The sequence below is a fragment of the Tachypleus tridentatus genome, chromosome 6 (assembly GCF_004210375.1).
Source record: "Tachypleus tridentatus isolate NWPU-2018 chromosome 6, ASM421037v1, whole genome shotgun sequence".
Lineage (NCBI taxonomy): Eukaryota > Metazoa > Arthropoda > Merostomata > Xiphosura > Limulidae > Tachypleus > Tachypleus tridentatus.
The window spans coordinates 154,638,112-154,655,885 of NC_134830.1; the positions used below are offsets into that span (position 1 = coordinate 154,638,112).

Below are 17,774 nucleotides of genomic sequence, written 5' to 3' on the forward strand. Positions count from 1 at the left end.
AAGCCACATCGAGTTATCTATTAAGTTGTCTTTAATGTGAAACATAGAACATTAAGTAAATAAGAAATAATTATTGAACGCACGGTAGAGCTTGGTTTGTCTTGGTGTGTCTTAATTTACGTTTCTTATAAAGTAGTACAATATATCTGAACTTTCTGTACTGGGATAAAATATATCTGAATATTCTTTACTGGTGCAAAATTCAACCGTTTCTGAGCTGCGGTGTACGGTATCTATGCGGACTATAACGGCTTATAATATGACTGGACTTTAATTTCCATACTGGGATAAAATGTATTGGAAATTGTATTTAATGATACAGTCTCTTTGAACGTTTTTTAGTGCGAAAAGATTAATTTATCGTTCTAAACTGTAACACAAAACGCTATAATTCTAAGATAGTTTCTCTTCTTGAAGGGCAAGCAAAGAGCAACAATATCTAATTGAAACATTTATAACATAAAACCGTACTTGTAATAAACGTGGCATAATTTTCTAAAACACTTGTGATGTAACATAACATTTGCAATTAACATATGGTAATTTACTAAAACTCTTTTGAAATAAACATTTTTGCTTTTATATCTGATGAAAGAAATTAATGTTTGTCATTGTTATTAAATACTTGCCTTGATTTTGGAAAATTCTACGAAATTATGATTTTCTCTCTTATTTCTGCTACACTTCGTGGCCCGCCAAGGCCAAGCGCCTTAAGGTGTGTGACTCGTTCAGCTGCAGCAAAGAGGCTTAAATGTCACTATATTCCACAACATTAAAAAGAATCAAACTTAAATTTATAGATTTCTCCATATTTTGCAATTCAAGTCCCAATATAAATTAATTTTTTTTTTGTCGTTTCTTTTACAACAGTTAACAAAAACAGAGTAGAAGAAGGAGCACATTGGCTTTAGTTTACGTTAACACTTTCATAATTCCTGCATGGTTACAGTTTTACTGTGATATGGAAATACTGTGACAATTTATTGTGAATTTGATAAGATTCATGATGACTGTTAAAACTGAAACGGTTTTACTGTATTCACGAAGTTCTGATTTAATGAACCAATGGTGATCAGAGTATGATTATATATCTAGTGAATAATATTTATACATATTGTTAGCCGTAATATAAGGAATATGTCATAAGATTAATTTTATAAGATTAAGATGGGTTAGTGATAACCATTCTATTTTTAAATGGTTTGTGGGCACATGCTCTAAGTGGACATTCTACACATTTCAACATATCTTCCTCTGACATTTCCAAAGTTAGAGCTAACGAATTGTTTAAGGTTAACGGTAAGGACATATTCCTGTATTTTTTATCAATGCCAGTATTATCTCACATGATATAAGAATGCATAGTGTGGTATTTTAATAACTATCACGTCATATCGTCACTGGTTTGTTATTTTTTGGAAGGAGCTGCTGTGTTATCTTTAATTTTCTAAAAGTGTTGAATATTTAAAGAATTTGCTGCTTCTGATGGTAATTGATTTTCTAAGTAATGTGTAATATTTAAAAGCTATAATTTATACCCATTAAAAACGTATTGGGATTAAAATTAGAAGCATTAGGCCCTTAGGTCACCTTGTTTATTTAATGGAAAGCAACAGTGCTATCTGAATTTTATTTATTGCAAATAACCTACCCTTGATAATAGCGATTTAAGTCACAAAAGTCATCGATAAGTCGCTAGGAGAATGAAGTGGAAAACTGTGTTTGTGCAGTACAAGTAATCTTCAGTTTTATTAAAGGGTAAGAATAAAACATTTTAACTTCTACTTTAGAAGTAGCTGTAAGAAGAGGAGATTCATAAGTGTAATAGAGTTTGTGATATATTATTTGTTACATTACATTACAGTGATATATATATATACGTGGTTTATATGAATATTTAATGAAGAATTATATAAATAAACAAATTAAACATATGGATTAATTTGTAGTGCATATTGAAACCAATTACAACAGTAATCAAATAATTAACAGATGTCTTAAAACATAAACGTCCTCAGATTAACAAAGAGAAAGATTCTTACTCTTTATCAACATGAAGATGACCTGATAAGGTGTAAACGTTGTTCTCTTCTTTACCTTAATAAAAATTTGAATATACAAACCAAACGTCTTGAGATACATTTTCACTTCAATTAAGTTTCTCGTTGTCAGGAATGAACTTGGTTTTTTTAGTGAAGGAACAATATATACTTGAAATTACTATAAACTTAATGTTAAATTAAAAACTTTGTTTTGAAATATATTTTAATTTTTTCGGTAATAGAAATAGAGAACAATAAACTGAATAAACTAGTAAATATCTGTCTATCTGTTTTTTATTGGTGTTTCATGAACCCGTTTAAATACAGAACGAATTGCTTGTTAAGGTTAGTTACTACAGAATATATTTCTAATGTTAACAATTCGAAAAAAAAAATATTCTAGAAGAAATATTAATACATGGCCAAATATTCGACCCTGAGGTTTTCCTTCTATCTGTACTCACATTCTTGTTATTGATATTTAATCAATAAACCAGCTGTTTCTATTGGAGGTTGTCTTAAGTTTCTCAGTAATCAATCCTCCGTAAATTTATTCCATACTGTAGTGGTGTCAAGATGTTACAGCTTGTTCCTAGTTCCACTCATTAATACAGTGTCCATAGTTTCCACAATCCATTTACAAACCTCGATAACGTCAACTAATTACAGACTAAACGCTAAACGAGCAGCGGAAACTTTCTCAACATGTTTTATAGAATTATTGTTGTTCTATAATCATCATTGGTTTAGCTTTCACGTGGTCTACATGTTTTTGAAATTAGATGAAGCTTTACCCAGCTCTCAAACAGGACAAGTTTCGAATTTCATCTTATATGTTTGACAGGCCTTTAAGATGTGAATCAATATTTATATTGTGAATTAGCGGTAACTCTTTTATAGTCAATTGTTCTTGCACCTAGGGAAATTCTTATATTTCACAGATTTCCTGTATATTTAGTTTTACTTGTTAAGCTATAGAATAAAGTAATTCATTGGATTTTAGTAGAACAAGTTTTAGACAATCTAAGATATCCACTATTCTTTAATTTAATAACTTCAGTTCGATAACCGAAACCGATTTATATTTCATTTAGGACATACTATTCAAAAGATAAGTTCATTTTTTACAGATAAAATAATCAAGTTCCTGGTGTCAAATATGCAAATATAATATTATTATATTTTTGCATAGTTCAGGATCACATACACTATGGAACCTTGTATATATTTCAGCATAACTTTCTCTGTCATTTCCACAGTTAGAGCTAACGAATGGTTTAAGTATAAAATCCTAAATAATTTGAATTTTCTATCTGTTGCTTTCAAAGGTATCTTTATGAACACTCATTGTGAATCCTTTACTGCGGCTGTCTTTACTTCAATTGATGTACAATAATTTCATCTGACAGTTTATGTAATTCACTTGTACGAATAAACCATGAACTTAACTTTCTCTCTCCAGCTATTTACAATACTTGTACTAACGTAGATAACTCACTCACTATTTTCAACTTTAAATGATAATTGTTGATAATTATTCTGAATTCTGGCCCGGCATGGCCGAACGTGTTAAGACGTGCGACTCGTAATTCGAGGGTCGCGGGTTCGCATCCCAGTTGCGCTAAACATGCTCGCCCTTTCAGCCGTGGGGGCGTTATAATGTGACGGTCAATCCCACTATGCGTTGGTAAAACAGTAGTCCAAGATTTAGCGATGGGTGGTGTTAGCTGTTTTCTCTCTAGTCTTACACTGCAAAATTAGGGACGGCTAATGTTTCTCCTCCTGGTTGGGGGTTGTGCAGTGGGCTAACAATCTACTCACTTAAAAAAACCAGCCTGTTAATGAATCCGCAAGTGATTGCGGCCCTATGTTCCTTTATGGAATCTAGAGGCATAATAATAATAAATAAATTCTGAATTCTAGAATTGAAAACTAACATTTTACTTTTTGCATTTTGACGCTCAGATAGTTCTATTTTGGTATGTATTAAAGTGGTAGTAAAGTTTACTAGGGCTTAATTATACATTTTTAATTTCCTTCTCATGTAATTCAAGTGGCTGGTTTAATTAATTCATTATAATCATATGTTAAATGAAACATTTCTATAGATACTTCATTTTGATGTTCTGTTTTCTTCTTTAATTCACGTAAATTATATTTGGTTCCAAAAATTTGAAAATATTTCCACCAGCGTCTATTAAACCACGTTTTGGAGTTCGATCGGAAATCAGAAAGCTATCTTTAATATTCTTTAAATCTAATAAGAAATATTTCATCTTAACAGGATATTGTTCATCTTAGGTATTATAATTTTTAATTAATATTTCCTCTAATATCATTACTGAACATAAGATAGCTGTTCCGGAATTTGTCACATGAAATTGACACTGTCATCGAAACTAACATGACCACTCACGTAAAACGATTCCTCGAACAATATTAGTTCTTCTCGTAATCAAACTATTAATCGAATGTACTGTGGAAACGGTATATTTTCAGCAATTATCCCTTTATCTCACGATAATATAAAATTTTCTTCTTCAATAAAAATCATGACCGTCTTACTCTCTAGTGGTACAATACTCACATTCTTTACCGCCATGTTTACACTCATCTATATAGTAATTACTGTTGTAAACCTGCAGTTTTGTCAACTCCTAAAACATATAAATCTTATAATCCCAGACACATATTTATATAACTCATACAGTAATGTCTATATATATCCTGTATTTTCTACGTAATTCTAATTACAGCTATGCATTTAACTTTATATATTGTTAAAAGCTCGTCGTGCACCACTAGTTTCGTCACTAAAGCTGACATTAACTCTATTAATGTCGTTTTTTATCCTAGGTACAGCTACAATACCTAGTACAGTAGTACAGTACTATTATTCGCGACAGTAGAAGCTTTCTTTCATAATACAATTTTTTACTAAATACTATGACCTATATTCATTTTAACAAAAGAAAGCAGTAGCTATCAATCTAATAAAGTTCACAGTTGATGCTTTACCGTCAGACTAATTAAACTTCGCTTTTGATACTATCATCTACAGTCAGAAATCATTATTCGATGTGATTTTACCATAATCTTAAATTAAAATATTTTTATTCAACAGACACATACACAAAATAAATCATTTTCATTTCCTTTTATATTGTCTGAGTCACACTAGATGGCACTATATTCCTCAAAAAATTATTTGAAACTTCCATTTATTAACTGAAATCCTAATTTCAAAACATTAAAAGAACAATTAAACTTAAATTTATAGATTTCTACATTTTTTTTGCAATTCCATTCCCAACATATAATATTTTATTGACCTATTTTCATCGTTTCCTTTTGAATAAATTACTAAAACAGCTGTACTTTACTTTAACACTTCCATATTTTCTGCATGGTTACAGTTTTACTGTGATGCAGGAAAACAGTTTCATATGTTATTGTTGTATTTACCGTTTTTATTCGTTTATAAGACGATTCGCTTATAAGACGGGTCCCAACTTCACCTGAGAGATTGTCGATATTCTGTTTAGACTCGTTTATAAGACGAAGGAAGGAAAGCAGGTAAGCATATGAGTTTCTCTTTCTCTTCTGTGACATGATAGTAACGGTAAATTTTTGCTGTTTATTGAATACCAGTAGGTGTTGACAACAAGGTACTTACCAACAGCAAGCTAGTACCGAGAAGCAGCCAAGGTAGCAGCCAAGTGTTCGGAAATAAACCGACAAGATGCTAAAAGATGTGTCTTTATTGATTCTTCTTCGTTAGCACTGTGGATGCATTGTGCTTACCGGTATGACGTTATAGGGAAAAACGAAGTCCCGCGCGCCCTTCAACGAACGATGCGCTGACTCACAATCACAGATCTAATAATAACAAGATAGCTCACTTCCCTATTTTCCTGTCTGAAATAACTGCACAGTTCTGAGTGAACTAAATTTATTTTCTATGTCTGTAGACCTCGCCTATAAGACGGGCCCCCCAATTTGAGCCCGAAATCTCGAGGAAAAATCCCCGTCTTATAACGAGTAAACACAGTAATAAGATTCTTTAAAACTGTTAAACGTTTTAGGAGTCCCCCGCTGGTACAGCAGTACGTCTGCGGATATACAACGTTAAAATTATGGGTTCGATTTCCTTCGGTGGACTCAACAGACATCCTGATGTGGCTTTGCTGTAAGAAAGGACACGCACCCTCAAATAAAGGGACAAAAGTTTGGGTCTCATACGCTGGTTCAGTTAATTATGAAGCAAAACTTAAACAAATACGAATAATTTATGTAAATGAAAGATATTTCTGAAAATAAAAGACCCATTCGAAAAATACCTTTTATTCTGTTTCGTTCAACATCCTGGGACAATATACAAAATTTTATTTGGGACGAGTTGATGGGGTGGATGGTTTCTCCGAGAAACAATTGAGCAGCTGTGGAGGCCGATGAAGATAAGATATGGCTATTAGATTTTTTTGTAGATTACTAGAGCATAATAATCTAATCTCGAGGAACATACAAATTCAAATTCAAAACTTCATATTTCATCTTTGTTTTCGTGTTACTCTTTAGCTGCCACTTGGGTAGAGAGCTCGACTCCTAATCTGAGGGTCGCAAGTTCGACTCCCCGTCACAAGAAATATGGTCGCTCTTTCAGCTATGTGGACGTTGTAATGTGACGTGCAATCTCATTATTCGTGTTAAAAGAGTAGCCCAGGACTAAGGGTGGGTGGTGATGACAAGCTGTCTTCCTTCTAGTCTTATACTGCTAAATTAGGATAGCTAATGTAGAAAACCCTCGTGTAGCTTTTCACGAAATTCACAAACAAACGAAACTAAACCAAGTTTTAACTCTATTTCTAAAGGATACACCATCCCAACAACTGTAGAGAATGTTAACTATCAGTATCAACAAACTTTACGTCAAAACAAAATTTGAATTATTATTTGACTGTTGTTAAGCTGCATTTCTTTTATTAGCTTTTTATTTACGTTTAAGAGGCTCTTGCACATTCAGTTCTACGTACAATGTTAGTTATTTTGACAACAAATTTTATGTTACATCGTACGTCGTATTCAATGTAACCGCGGAAATAACTTGTCCTTTTGAAAGTTTCGATACTTATGCTATAAATTCATTACAAACGACATTTACTTATGTTCATTGTGGTGGATATATCTCAGGATTGTTTGAGGTTAAACACAAAGCTACGCAAAGAGCTATCTGTGCTTTGCTCACCACGTGTATCGAAAGACGGTTTCTAGTTTTGTAAGTCCGTAGATATGTCTCTGTGCCACTAGAGGGCGATATATTTAACGAAACAAAAAAAAATTCACTCAAAAGCCCAATTTAATTATCTTGGTAATGAAAAAAAACGTACCAGGCAGTAGATTGGGGTCTACAAAACATTAAACCGAGGTACCTTTTTCCTGTTGTTATTAAATTTAAGAATGTTGAAAAGGTGAAGACGAAACATATCCAGTTTAACGAAATATATATTTTTTCGTATTTTCATGACTAAACACCAGTCGCACCAAACATGCTCGCCCTTTCACCCATGTGGGCATTATAATGTGACTGTCAATCCCACTATTCGTTGTTAAAAGAGTAGCCCAAAAGTTGACAGTGGGTGGTGATGACTAGCTGCCTTCCCTCTTGTCTCATACTGCTAAATTAGAGACGGCTAGCGCAGATAGCCTTTGTGTAACTTTGCGCGAAATTCAAAACAAACCAAACCTTCAACATTAAGCTAACATAGATACGTTGATATAAATACAGCTATATAATTCCTCAAAAATTTTATTATATACATGTCTTATGAACTTGACAACATTAACTTTAATTAAGCCACTTTAAGCGTCTTTCATATCAATCACAGGTCGCATTAAGTAAATTATATGTATATAAAGTAAGGTAATTTTTTTTTACATTCTTTTAGCAATAGTTTTTAACTGAAACATATCTTCATACCATACTTCAGACGAACAAAATTGTCTAAGCAGTACAAGTTGAAGAGAGTTTTATAATAAAGGTCAAGAAACTTGTGAATGTGAGGCATACAAAACTATCTAGTACCGTGAATGTCATATAACAATGGTTGGTTTGATTTGGTTTGAATTTTCGCGCAAAGCTAGTCGAGAGTTATCTGAGGTAGTCGTTCTTAATTTCGCAGTGTAAAATAGGCAGAAAACAGCTAGTCATCACCACTCACCGCCAACTCTGGATTGTGTCCTTTACTACAGGTGTCATTACAGAAGTTCATGTGTAATACATATAAATCTATTCACTATTTGTAGGTTTCATATATTGTAAGTACGGAAGTAACTTCCTATCAATTTTATCTAACATTTTTTGTAATATATTTTGACGTATAAAGTATGAACTAACTTTCTGTCTTCAGCTACATATATAATACTTGTTCTATCGTAGATAACTCAGTTTTACAAGTTCCAACGGTAAATAATAATTTTTGTAAGTTATTCTGAATTCTATTCTGGTCCTGCTCAATAAAGTTCAGACTGTCTGATATTGGTACGTTTCAAAATTTTCTAATGTTTACTAAGACTTAGTAGAATTTCTGGTCATTTAATTGAAGACACTGGTTTAATTAGTTCATTACAGTGACATGTTAAGTTAACCATTTATATTTAGACCTGTCTTTGTTGTTCGATTTTCTTGTTTAATTGACGTAAATCGTTTGTATTTACTTATGCGAACAAAAATTTGAAAGCATATTCACCTGCGTTTATTTAACCACGTTTTCATGGAATCCGATCGGAAATCGTGATGCTATCTTTAATATCTTTTAATTCTAATAACAAATCTTCAAATGTTAACAATATATCGTCTAAATAAGGTGTCATAGTTCTTAGTTCCTCCTTTTATCATCCTTACTGGACATCAGATTCCTATTACCTGATTTGTCATATGAAATGACGTAATATTTTCCGAACCACCGTCATCGAAATTATCACGACAACTTACATCAAAAGATTTGTCGAACAATATTACTTCTTCTTGTAATCAAACTATCAATCGAACATACTGTAAAAATTCGAAAATTATTCACATCTCTCATGTAATATAAGATTTTCTTCTTCAATAAAAATCATACGCGTCTTATTTCTCATTGGTAAAATACGTTCTTTGCCGCCAGGTTTCCATTCATCAAAAGGATAATGAAAGATAGTAAAGCGACAGATATTTCTACAACTAAAACATATAAAGAGAAATGTCCGATAACCTCTCAGACACACACATATATATATATACAAAATATTCAATATTGTTTATCCTCGTCCTACATTCTTAACTTAAGTCTAATTACAGCTACGACTACTGCTTAATATATCGTTAAAAGCTTCTAGCACACCAAGTGTTTCATCAATAGAGCTAACATTAACTCTGTTAATATCATTTGTGGCTCTATGTACAACTACTTGGAAACAAAATTTCACTCGTTTTTAGTAGGGGTAAGGATTACTTCTGGTTGAGTTGGTACACGACCACGTGATCTAAGGTTATAATCATGGGTAACAGTATCATCTTACGTCGTCATAGATGTTTTTGATACACAGACCCTGTTACTTGTCCTCGATACTAATGTGGTATTAGCGTCTTCTAACTCTTAATTTTCTGTCTAGGCCTTACTTATCTCTTCATCGTTATAAGATAAATCTAATTTATTCGAATAATAAGATTGGACTTTAATATTTTCTTTTTTGTTAGTTGTCTGGTTTTCATCATTCATATATTCCTAAAGATAGGGTTTCCTTTCTTCAGTTTCTTTAATCTATTAACATGTACCAACTGTTTTCTTTTTTTACACATTTTTGTATTCTCAAAATAGATTGAACTTGTTTGTTTAAGTGCTCTGAAAGTGTTTTTCCACAGTTTTACTTATTTCTTGGTGTTTCCTCTCTTAACGATAAGGGTATACAACAATAATTTATATATTAATTTTATTTCATTGGTTTCGTCTTTTTATTTGTTTGTTTCTCTCTATCTTGAGCATGTTGTATTAAATGTTTTTTAATTATCTCAAAGACTAACTGCAGTCTCTGTAAAAGCTCAGTCTTGTAATCATAACCTTCTGCGTGATAAAATATTTTTATGGTCATTATCTCTTGCTTTGGCAGCAGTACATCTCTACCATGTAATAGAAAAAACGGACTTTCCAGAGTAGACTCATTTTCAGCACTTTTGTAATAAATGAACCAGCTCTTCCCAAGTTTTATTATCTTTCTCACAGTAGTGAGAGATTATATCTAGCAAAGTTCTAATGAATATTTCTAGTAATACCGTAGCAGTTGGATGGAAAGCAGTTGCTTCAGTTTTCTGTACACTTAACAATTGATCAATGTAATTTTCTAACGTAGAAACGAAGTTACCATCTCCATCCATCAGAAAGTACTGGGTTACACCGTGTCTCGCTATTATGTTATTTGCAAATGCTTCAGCAATCGTTTCCGCTTTTGATCAGGCAGCAATATATTTATTAACTCATCTTTATTTTGTTCACTAATCTCATAATCTAAATCACAAATTATTGGGCCACACACTCACGTTAAATCAACAGATCAATTTTAATATTTAATTGGAATTAAGCAAGATTGGTGAGAGTCGAAGCTTTTTTGATAATACAGTTATTTTATAAGATACCATGGTATCTTGCCATTATTTTCATTTTAAGAAATTAAAGAAGTGGCGGTAAGACTAATTAAATTCACTGTTGGTGCTTTACCGTCATCTACAGTCAGAAATCTTTATTAGATGGGATTTTATCATAATCTTGAATCAAAATATCATTTGTCGACAGGCACATACACAAAAATGTTTTTTTAAACTGTTTGAGTCACACCAGATATCACTATATTCCAGACAATATTTGATAGGACATATTTATTTATCAAATGAAATCATGGTTTAAAAACAATTAAAAAAATAAAACTTAAGTTTCTAGATTTCTCCATTTTTGTCAATTCCATTCCCAACATACAATATTTCTATTGACATATTTTCGACGTTTCCTTTTCAATAATGAACTGAAACAGTGTTGTAGAACAGTGTCTTTGGCTTTACTTTACGTTAACACTTCCATATTTCCTGCATGGCTACAGATTACCTGCGATAAAGGAAAACAGTGTACCATATTATTGTACAATTTAATAAGATTGATCAAAACTGTTAAAGGTCAAACAGTATTTCTATATTCACTAGCTTTTGATCTAATGACCCAGAAAGGATCAGAATTACAAAGAAATCTATCGATTCATTCGATATAACATAACCTATATTACAGGTATTATAATTAATAAAGATAGTGTAACTATCCTTAAAATAAGAATAGAACATTCCATACGAAGCACGTACCAATTACTCGGAAACAAGCTGGTAAAGTAAAGTAAATATTCACATGGATTTTAGATCTGTTTACAGCTTTTTATTGAAACACCAATGAAACTTATTTAATGAGAACATGAGTTGTTAATCACACATACTATGCCAACTGTGAAACAATTGTTATTAAATAAGTATTTGACAATAAAAAATTAGTGTTCGGAAAGTTTATTTATATTCAGTTGTGTTTGTGTGTTTTTGTTATTGCAAAACTACATCGTCTGCTGAGGTCACCATATATTCAGTTGTCTGTACTATGAGGCCTGGCATGGCCAAACGCGTAAGGCGAGCGACTCGAACATATAGTTCGAGAAATACGAGGGCTGGCTGCCCTCCCATCCGTGGGGGCGTTATAATGTGACGGTCAATCCCACTATTCGTTGGTAAAAGAGTAGCCCAAGAGTTGGCGGTGGGTGGTGATGACTAGCTGCCTTCCCTCTAGTCTTACACTGCAAAATTAGGGACGGCTAGCACAGATAGCCCTCGAGTAGCTTTGTGCGAAATTCCAAAATAAAAAAAAACCAAACCTGTACTATGAAAATAGAACACTAAATCATTAAGAAATAATTAATGGACGCACCGAATAACGTATAATTTAAGTAAAATTTTAAATTTTCAGCCTTAAATAAACTTATTTATAAAGTTTCACATAACATAACGTAACTGTACCTAACCTAAACTCGTTTGGTGTTTGACAAACAAATAAATAATAATAATGTATAACATTAAAAGAAACAAATTAAAGTTTTTAATAATTCAGATTGAAACGAAGGGAAACAAATAACTCTGTTTTTTACTTTTGGAAAAAAAGTAATATAAACCCCTTAAGGCTTATTCAACATTATATCGTACTTTGAAAGTACATCAGTGTCAGAAAGAAAACTGAAAACATTTCTATAAAGTTTGTCGCGTTGATTTGTGATTTAAATTCCCTTGTCAATACATCTGGAGAAGAAGCCAATTATAAAGTATGACCTTTGTATAATTTGAAATCAAATAGTATTTGATAGTAATCTGGAAATAGTAATCTGGGTTATAACAGTTTCGTAACTCATAGCTGTGGCCTTCACTATGATTGCGTATTTACAATACGCTATAAAAGTTCGTAAATTTGAAGAAGGCTATTAACATAACGAACTTACTTAGAGCCGATATCAAGGTCTTTTTGCTTATTGCACTGGAATGAAGATGAGGCTAGTGGTAAGTGTTTTACAGTTTATTCTCTAAGTTACTTATCGGTTAAACTCTAGCACAGTTCACCGGAGACAAATAGTAGTATTTGGTGCATGGTATTATTCCAGTATAAGAAGTGGCAAAATAATATGAGATAAATAGACCAAAATTAATTTCTGTTCATAAGAGACCTGATCTCATTACATTGTTAGTGAAATATAAATTGATAACATAATTATTAGAAAGGTATTCTATTTCAGTATAACAGAATTCCCAGTAAAATAATACTGTGACAAACGCTCTCATCATATAAAACAACAAACAAGAAAATTATGTTGAATTTACGATCAAGCTCCTCGCGCGGAATCTGTCACAACACCAGTAAAATAATCTTTAAGTTGACTACATTCACTAAATTAATAAGTCATTTCTATTACAGTTATTAATACAAATTAGGCTAAACGATTTGGGCTAAACATGAATAATGCCATTTATTTTATACATAGTCTGTTCTATGTTTGAACATTTCACAATAAAATATTAAAACTTTATGGGGAAGTTATAGGATAAGCTAATTTACATCGTACTAGTTTGTGTAACTGTTTCTCTCTGTGAAATAACTATGGGTCTACAGAATTTCCTCACAGAAGAAGCAAGTAGTTTGTTTTTTAATGGTCATAGTTTCATAAAAAAATATTGATTTTTTTACAGAATTTCATTCTACTTTTGGTGATTACGGTCTACAGTGTAGGAAGTTACACTGAAAACGGAAGTGACAAAATAACCCGAAACATCCACAATGGTTATGGTTGTTACGGAGATATAGGGGGAAATAGTAGAGCTCTTGGCAGACGTGGGAATAAAAGTGGTTTTGATAAGAAAAAAGATTTCAGAATATATAATGGTAATGGAAGATACGAGAAGAATATGCTTAGAAGAGACCCAGACGTAGGCTTGGTTTTTGTTAGTGACCCTAACTTAAGAGATAGGTTAACAAGAGGAACACGATCAAAAAGACAATTACATCCCCCAGGAAGTAGTGTACGCGGAATAAGTTTGAATAGTGAGCTAAGAATGAATGACAGTCTACATTTGGACGCATAAAATCGTATTGGTGGAAAGTAATTGGTAACAACTCACTTAATTTCATTGTTCATGTTATTATAAATAAGTAAGAATATCAACATTTAAATACAGAAATGTTTCAAAGTTTAACTTTTCAAATAATAAAGTTAATCAATTTATCCACTAGACCATACCTCTCGACTCATATATCTGAAGATTGCTTATTGAAATCCCTATCGTATTAAACATACTTGTTCTCTCATGGGCAAAAGAGTAGTTTCAATATTCGTGACTTATTTTATGTCTTTTTTATCAATGTGAACATTATCTCACATGATATAAGAATGTTTAGTCTGGTCTTTTAATAACAATCACACCACATCGTCACTGCTTTGTTAACGTTTGTAAGAAGCTGCATTGTTAACTTTACTGTTTTTAAAATTGTTGAATATTTAAAGAGTTTTCAATTTCTCAGTGTTAATATAAGTAATAAGTTTTCTAAGTAATGTGTAATGTCTGAGAGCTTAAATTGTATAAACATTAGAAAACGTATTGGTATGAAATGAGAAATATTAGAGCACCAGTACACGTTGTTTATTTAATATAAAGCTACTCTGTGGTGTATGTGAACTTTGTTTATCGCATAGAACCTACATCAGATATTAACGATTTAAGTCACTAAAGTTATTGATAAGTCGTTGGGAGAAGAGAAAGGACTGTTATTGTTGTACATCAAAAGTAATCTTCAGTTTTATTAAAGGGTAAAAATGGAACATTTTAACATCTACTTTACAATTAGCTGTAATAGGAAGTAAGAGGAGATTCATAAATAGCGTCTGTGATATATTATTTGTTACACAAGATCCCACTGGTATATATATATATATGTTATAATAAAATAACTTACAACAACATGGACAGTTTTGTCCTTTTAATTCAACTTATATTAAACTGGATATATGTTTTTCTTTTTACAGCTTCTTAGAATCTGGATTATCGCCGATAGAAATGATGTTGTGAAATCTTTCCTTTGTTCAATCAACAACCCGTAGGTTATATAATGAAAGACAAATATATTGAAATTACTGTAAACTGATTTTTAATATAAATAAATTTTGCATTGAAATTTAGTTTGATTTTTACGTAACAGAAAATAGAGAACAATAAAGTAAATAAAGTAATAAATAAAGTGTAATTTATAGTTAAAAGAAAACTTTTGTTAATCTGTTTGTCTGTGTGTTTCTTCTTTACCATGAACACGTTTCGATACAGAATCAAATGCTTAGTTAGGCTAGTTTATTATTAATATATTTTGACAAGATTATTTGAATAACAAGATTAATGAATGGGTTTATCAAAGAAAAACCTCACGTGTAGTTTTATAATATTTAGACTCGTTTATTGATTCCACAGCGTTGTTAATTTCAACTTATAAACTGAATAAAGTTTGATACATGTAAAGATAATGTTAAGTTTATGATGAATAGTGTTTACCAGAAATGTTATATTTTTGACATCTTTTATAGGAACTAACAGATATGTGAGAGAAAATGATATACATTTTTAAGTACCAGTGTGAAACACATTTTAAATATTTTTGTACCAACAGATGGCAGCATCATTTATAAATAAATGTTTGTTATACTTTTGAACTTATTCTTAATATTTATCAAAAGGTTTTATAAACATTCTTCAAGAAATGTTACATCGATATTGACTTTACAGTGACAACCAAATTTCACCTTCGTCACTGCAATTAATAAATCTCAGGATGAAACATTTGACCGTGTAGCAAAAATATGTCTTCATGTCGACTTGAAGACGAAAGGCGGAAGATTTTCGAAACGTCGTCCTCCGCACTTGTGTTTCCACAACAAGCAGTTGCCGTCCATTCTACGAAGTTCATAATATTTTAGAGTTTTCTTCCCATCTATATTTGTGTTAAATCAATCCAATACAAGTTCAAACACTGGGAAACATACACGGGTGATGAGAAAATATACACAATAATTTCTTTTTTCGTGAAATACTAAGAAACGAAAGATCTTGTTTTTTTCAATCTTATCATAATGGAATTCATTTAAAAATATATGGATTAAATACTTCTTTAGAATAAACTTTCTGAAACAAAATAAATAAATTTTATAATGACCATGTTCATAAAACAGAGGAGTTATAGAAAAAATATGGGAAACAAAACACATTTAAGTTGTGTGATAACTATTCATACAACTAAACTAGTTATAGTTTCAATTTACAGTTGAACAATAATAAGTTTGTCAACAACGATGTGTGAATATAAGGAATTTATCTATTGGGTAAACATGTATTATGTCCCATCCCGGGGAAAAAATCACTCCATTATATGTTTCCTGTAATCGTTCAAGTTCCTAAAACAAAGTTTTTCGTGATTCTTCGTATGTACGAAAAAATAAAATTAGGCGCACCTGGATCCTGAGACAAGACTATAAGAAGGTTCATGTTTTTTGGACAAGACGATTGTAATAATTTGGTTTATTCAAAAAAAAATCTAAAGAATTAACTTTATTAACTAGGTTGTATGGAAATCATGCGGTTCTTAATATTTACTGACGAAAGACACAAAAATTAAAACTTTCCACAACAGAAAAGTTGTTGCACGATGTCGATAGTTCTCACTACACGTTGTTCCCTGCTGGTACAGAGGTACGTCTACGAACTAACCACGCTAACTTCGAGGATTCGATTCCACGCCAGAAGAGTATACTTGGAATATGTCTTTCACTGGTATCGAAACGTTCAGCATTTTGGAACATTGTATAAAATATAACTGGGGATTAGGGAGTGAGATGGGTGGTTCCTCTGAGAAAAGGCCTAATATGCTATACTTCGTATGTTTTCCTTTTGATAGGAAGTCGTTTTTGTATTATAATAAGAATATATGTCGCAAAAATATCAATCTCAACTTTTACAACGAAGTGTAAGAACTCTGAATATGATTTATATTTTGACGTCAAGTGTCACAGATTTATTTATTTCGGACATTGCAGTAATTTTATTAGAATATGCAGATATTGTTACTAAACCAACAGGCAAGTCTAATAAATTGTGCCATTAATGTTTTGAAATGAACAATATGACAGTATCGTATAACATTCCGTGTTAGGCCTAACTAAGCCCGTTAAATTTGACTGAGCCTTCACATTTCACGAAATTAAAAGTAAAGGTTTTACACATATTGTTTTGAAGGAAATCGAATTTCAAGAGAAGTTGTTTAGTTAGATATCAGTTATCACACTAAGTCTTCTACTCAGCCCTTCGACACTTAAATGCAAACGAAATGATGAAAACTTCGTGTCTAAAGTTACATCAATAAAGAATGTTTTAAATGTATTTGAAATTGTTTTTTTTTTCATGAATTCCAACAAAAATTGGATCCTATTAGCCTCGGAATGGCCTTTAGGCAATGTTTCAGACTCATTTATACGAGATTCTTTTGAATATGATATGCATCTTGAAGAGTATATGTTTTGGAACAAATGAAAAAGTACTTCTTTTGCAACTAACGTTACAATTGACATCAAAACACGAGATAAATAACATCAAATCATCTCATAGTTAAGTGGTTTTTCATTAGCAAATGTTCAGTTTTTTATCCTGGTTTCTAACAACACTTAAACATAAATATCAATTGAAATGCTGCGTAATGATATAAACAACAAAGCTTAAAATTATATAAAATCGTTGTCTGGTAATCGAAATCGCTAAAATCACGTTTATCAAGATCGAACAAAATCCTAAAGAATTACAACTAATTTATAATTCCATTTGAGTATTTTAATATTTTTGTTTCTGAGAAACAAACTGAATGCACCAATAAAAAAGTGAAAAACAAGTAACAAAAATATGCCATAATTTACACATTGTTTATCTCAAAACCCTAATGTCTTAAGTGTTCAGATTACATTTTAAAATGAAACATTTGTACGTACTGATTTGTGAGGAATATTTCTATGGTGGGAAAATTACATAAAGTTTTGTGAATGGAGAATTTAAGAAAGTTATTCAGAAGAAACAAGCGAGGGAGAAATGTAACTTATCTATAGATT

At 31.5% G+C, this 17,774-nt stretch overlaps 1 protein-coding gene and 1 long non-coding RNA gene across 4 annotated transcripts in view; one reads left to right on the plus strand and one right to left on the minus strand.

The window, feature by feature from the left end:
• The window catches only part of LOC143254148 (uncharacterized), a 420,077-nt gene extending 405,168 nt beyond the window's left edge, over positions 1–14,909 (plus strand). For 2 of the 3 annotated variants that reach the window (XR_013029974.1, XM_076508946.1), the window contains exon 3: positions 14,664–14,814. Coding sequence is in view for 1 of the 3 variants with exons in the window: in XM_076508944.1 (XP_076365059.1) it covers positions 12,631–12,648; positions 13,333–13,725 (411 nt within the window). In the remaining 2 variants the exon portion in view is untranslated. Of the gene's footprint in view, positions 1–12,537; positions 12,649–13,332; positions 13,750–14,663 lie in introns of those variants that run through there. The other variant, XM_076508944.1, reaches the window with a different exon arrangement.
• Positions 1–17,774, minus strand: part of LOC143254170 (uncharacterized) — a 101,562-nt gene that overhangs the window by 56,073 nt on the left and 27,715 nt on the right. The window lies entirely within an intron of this gene.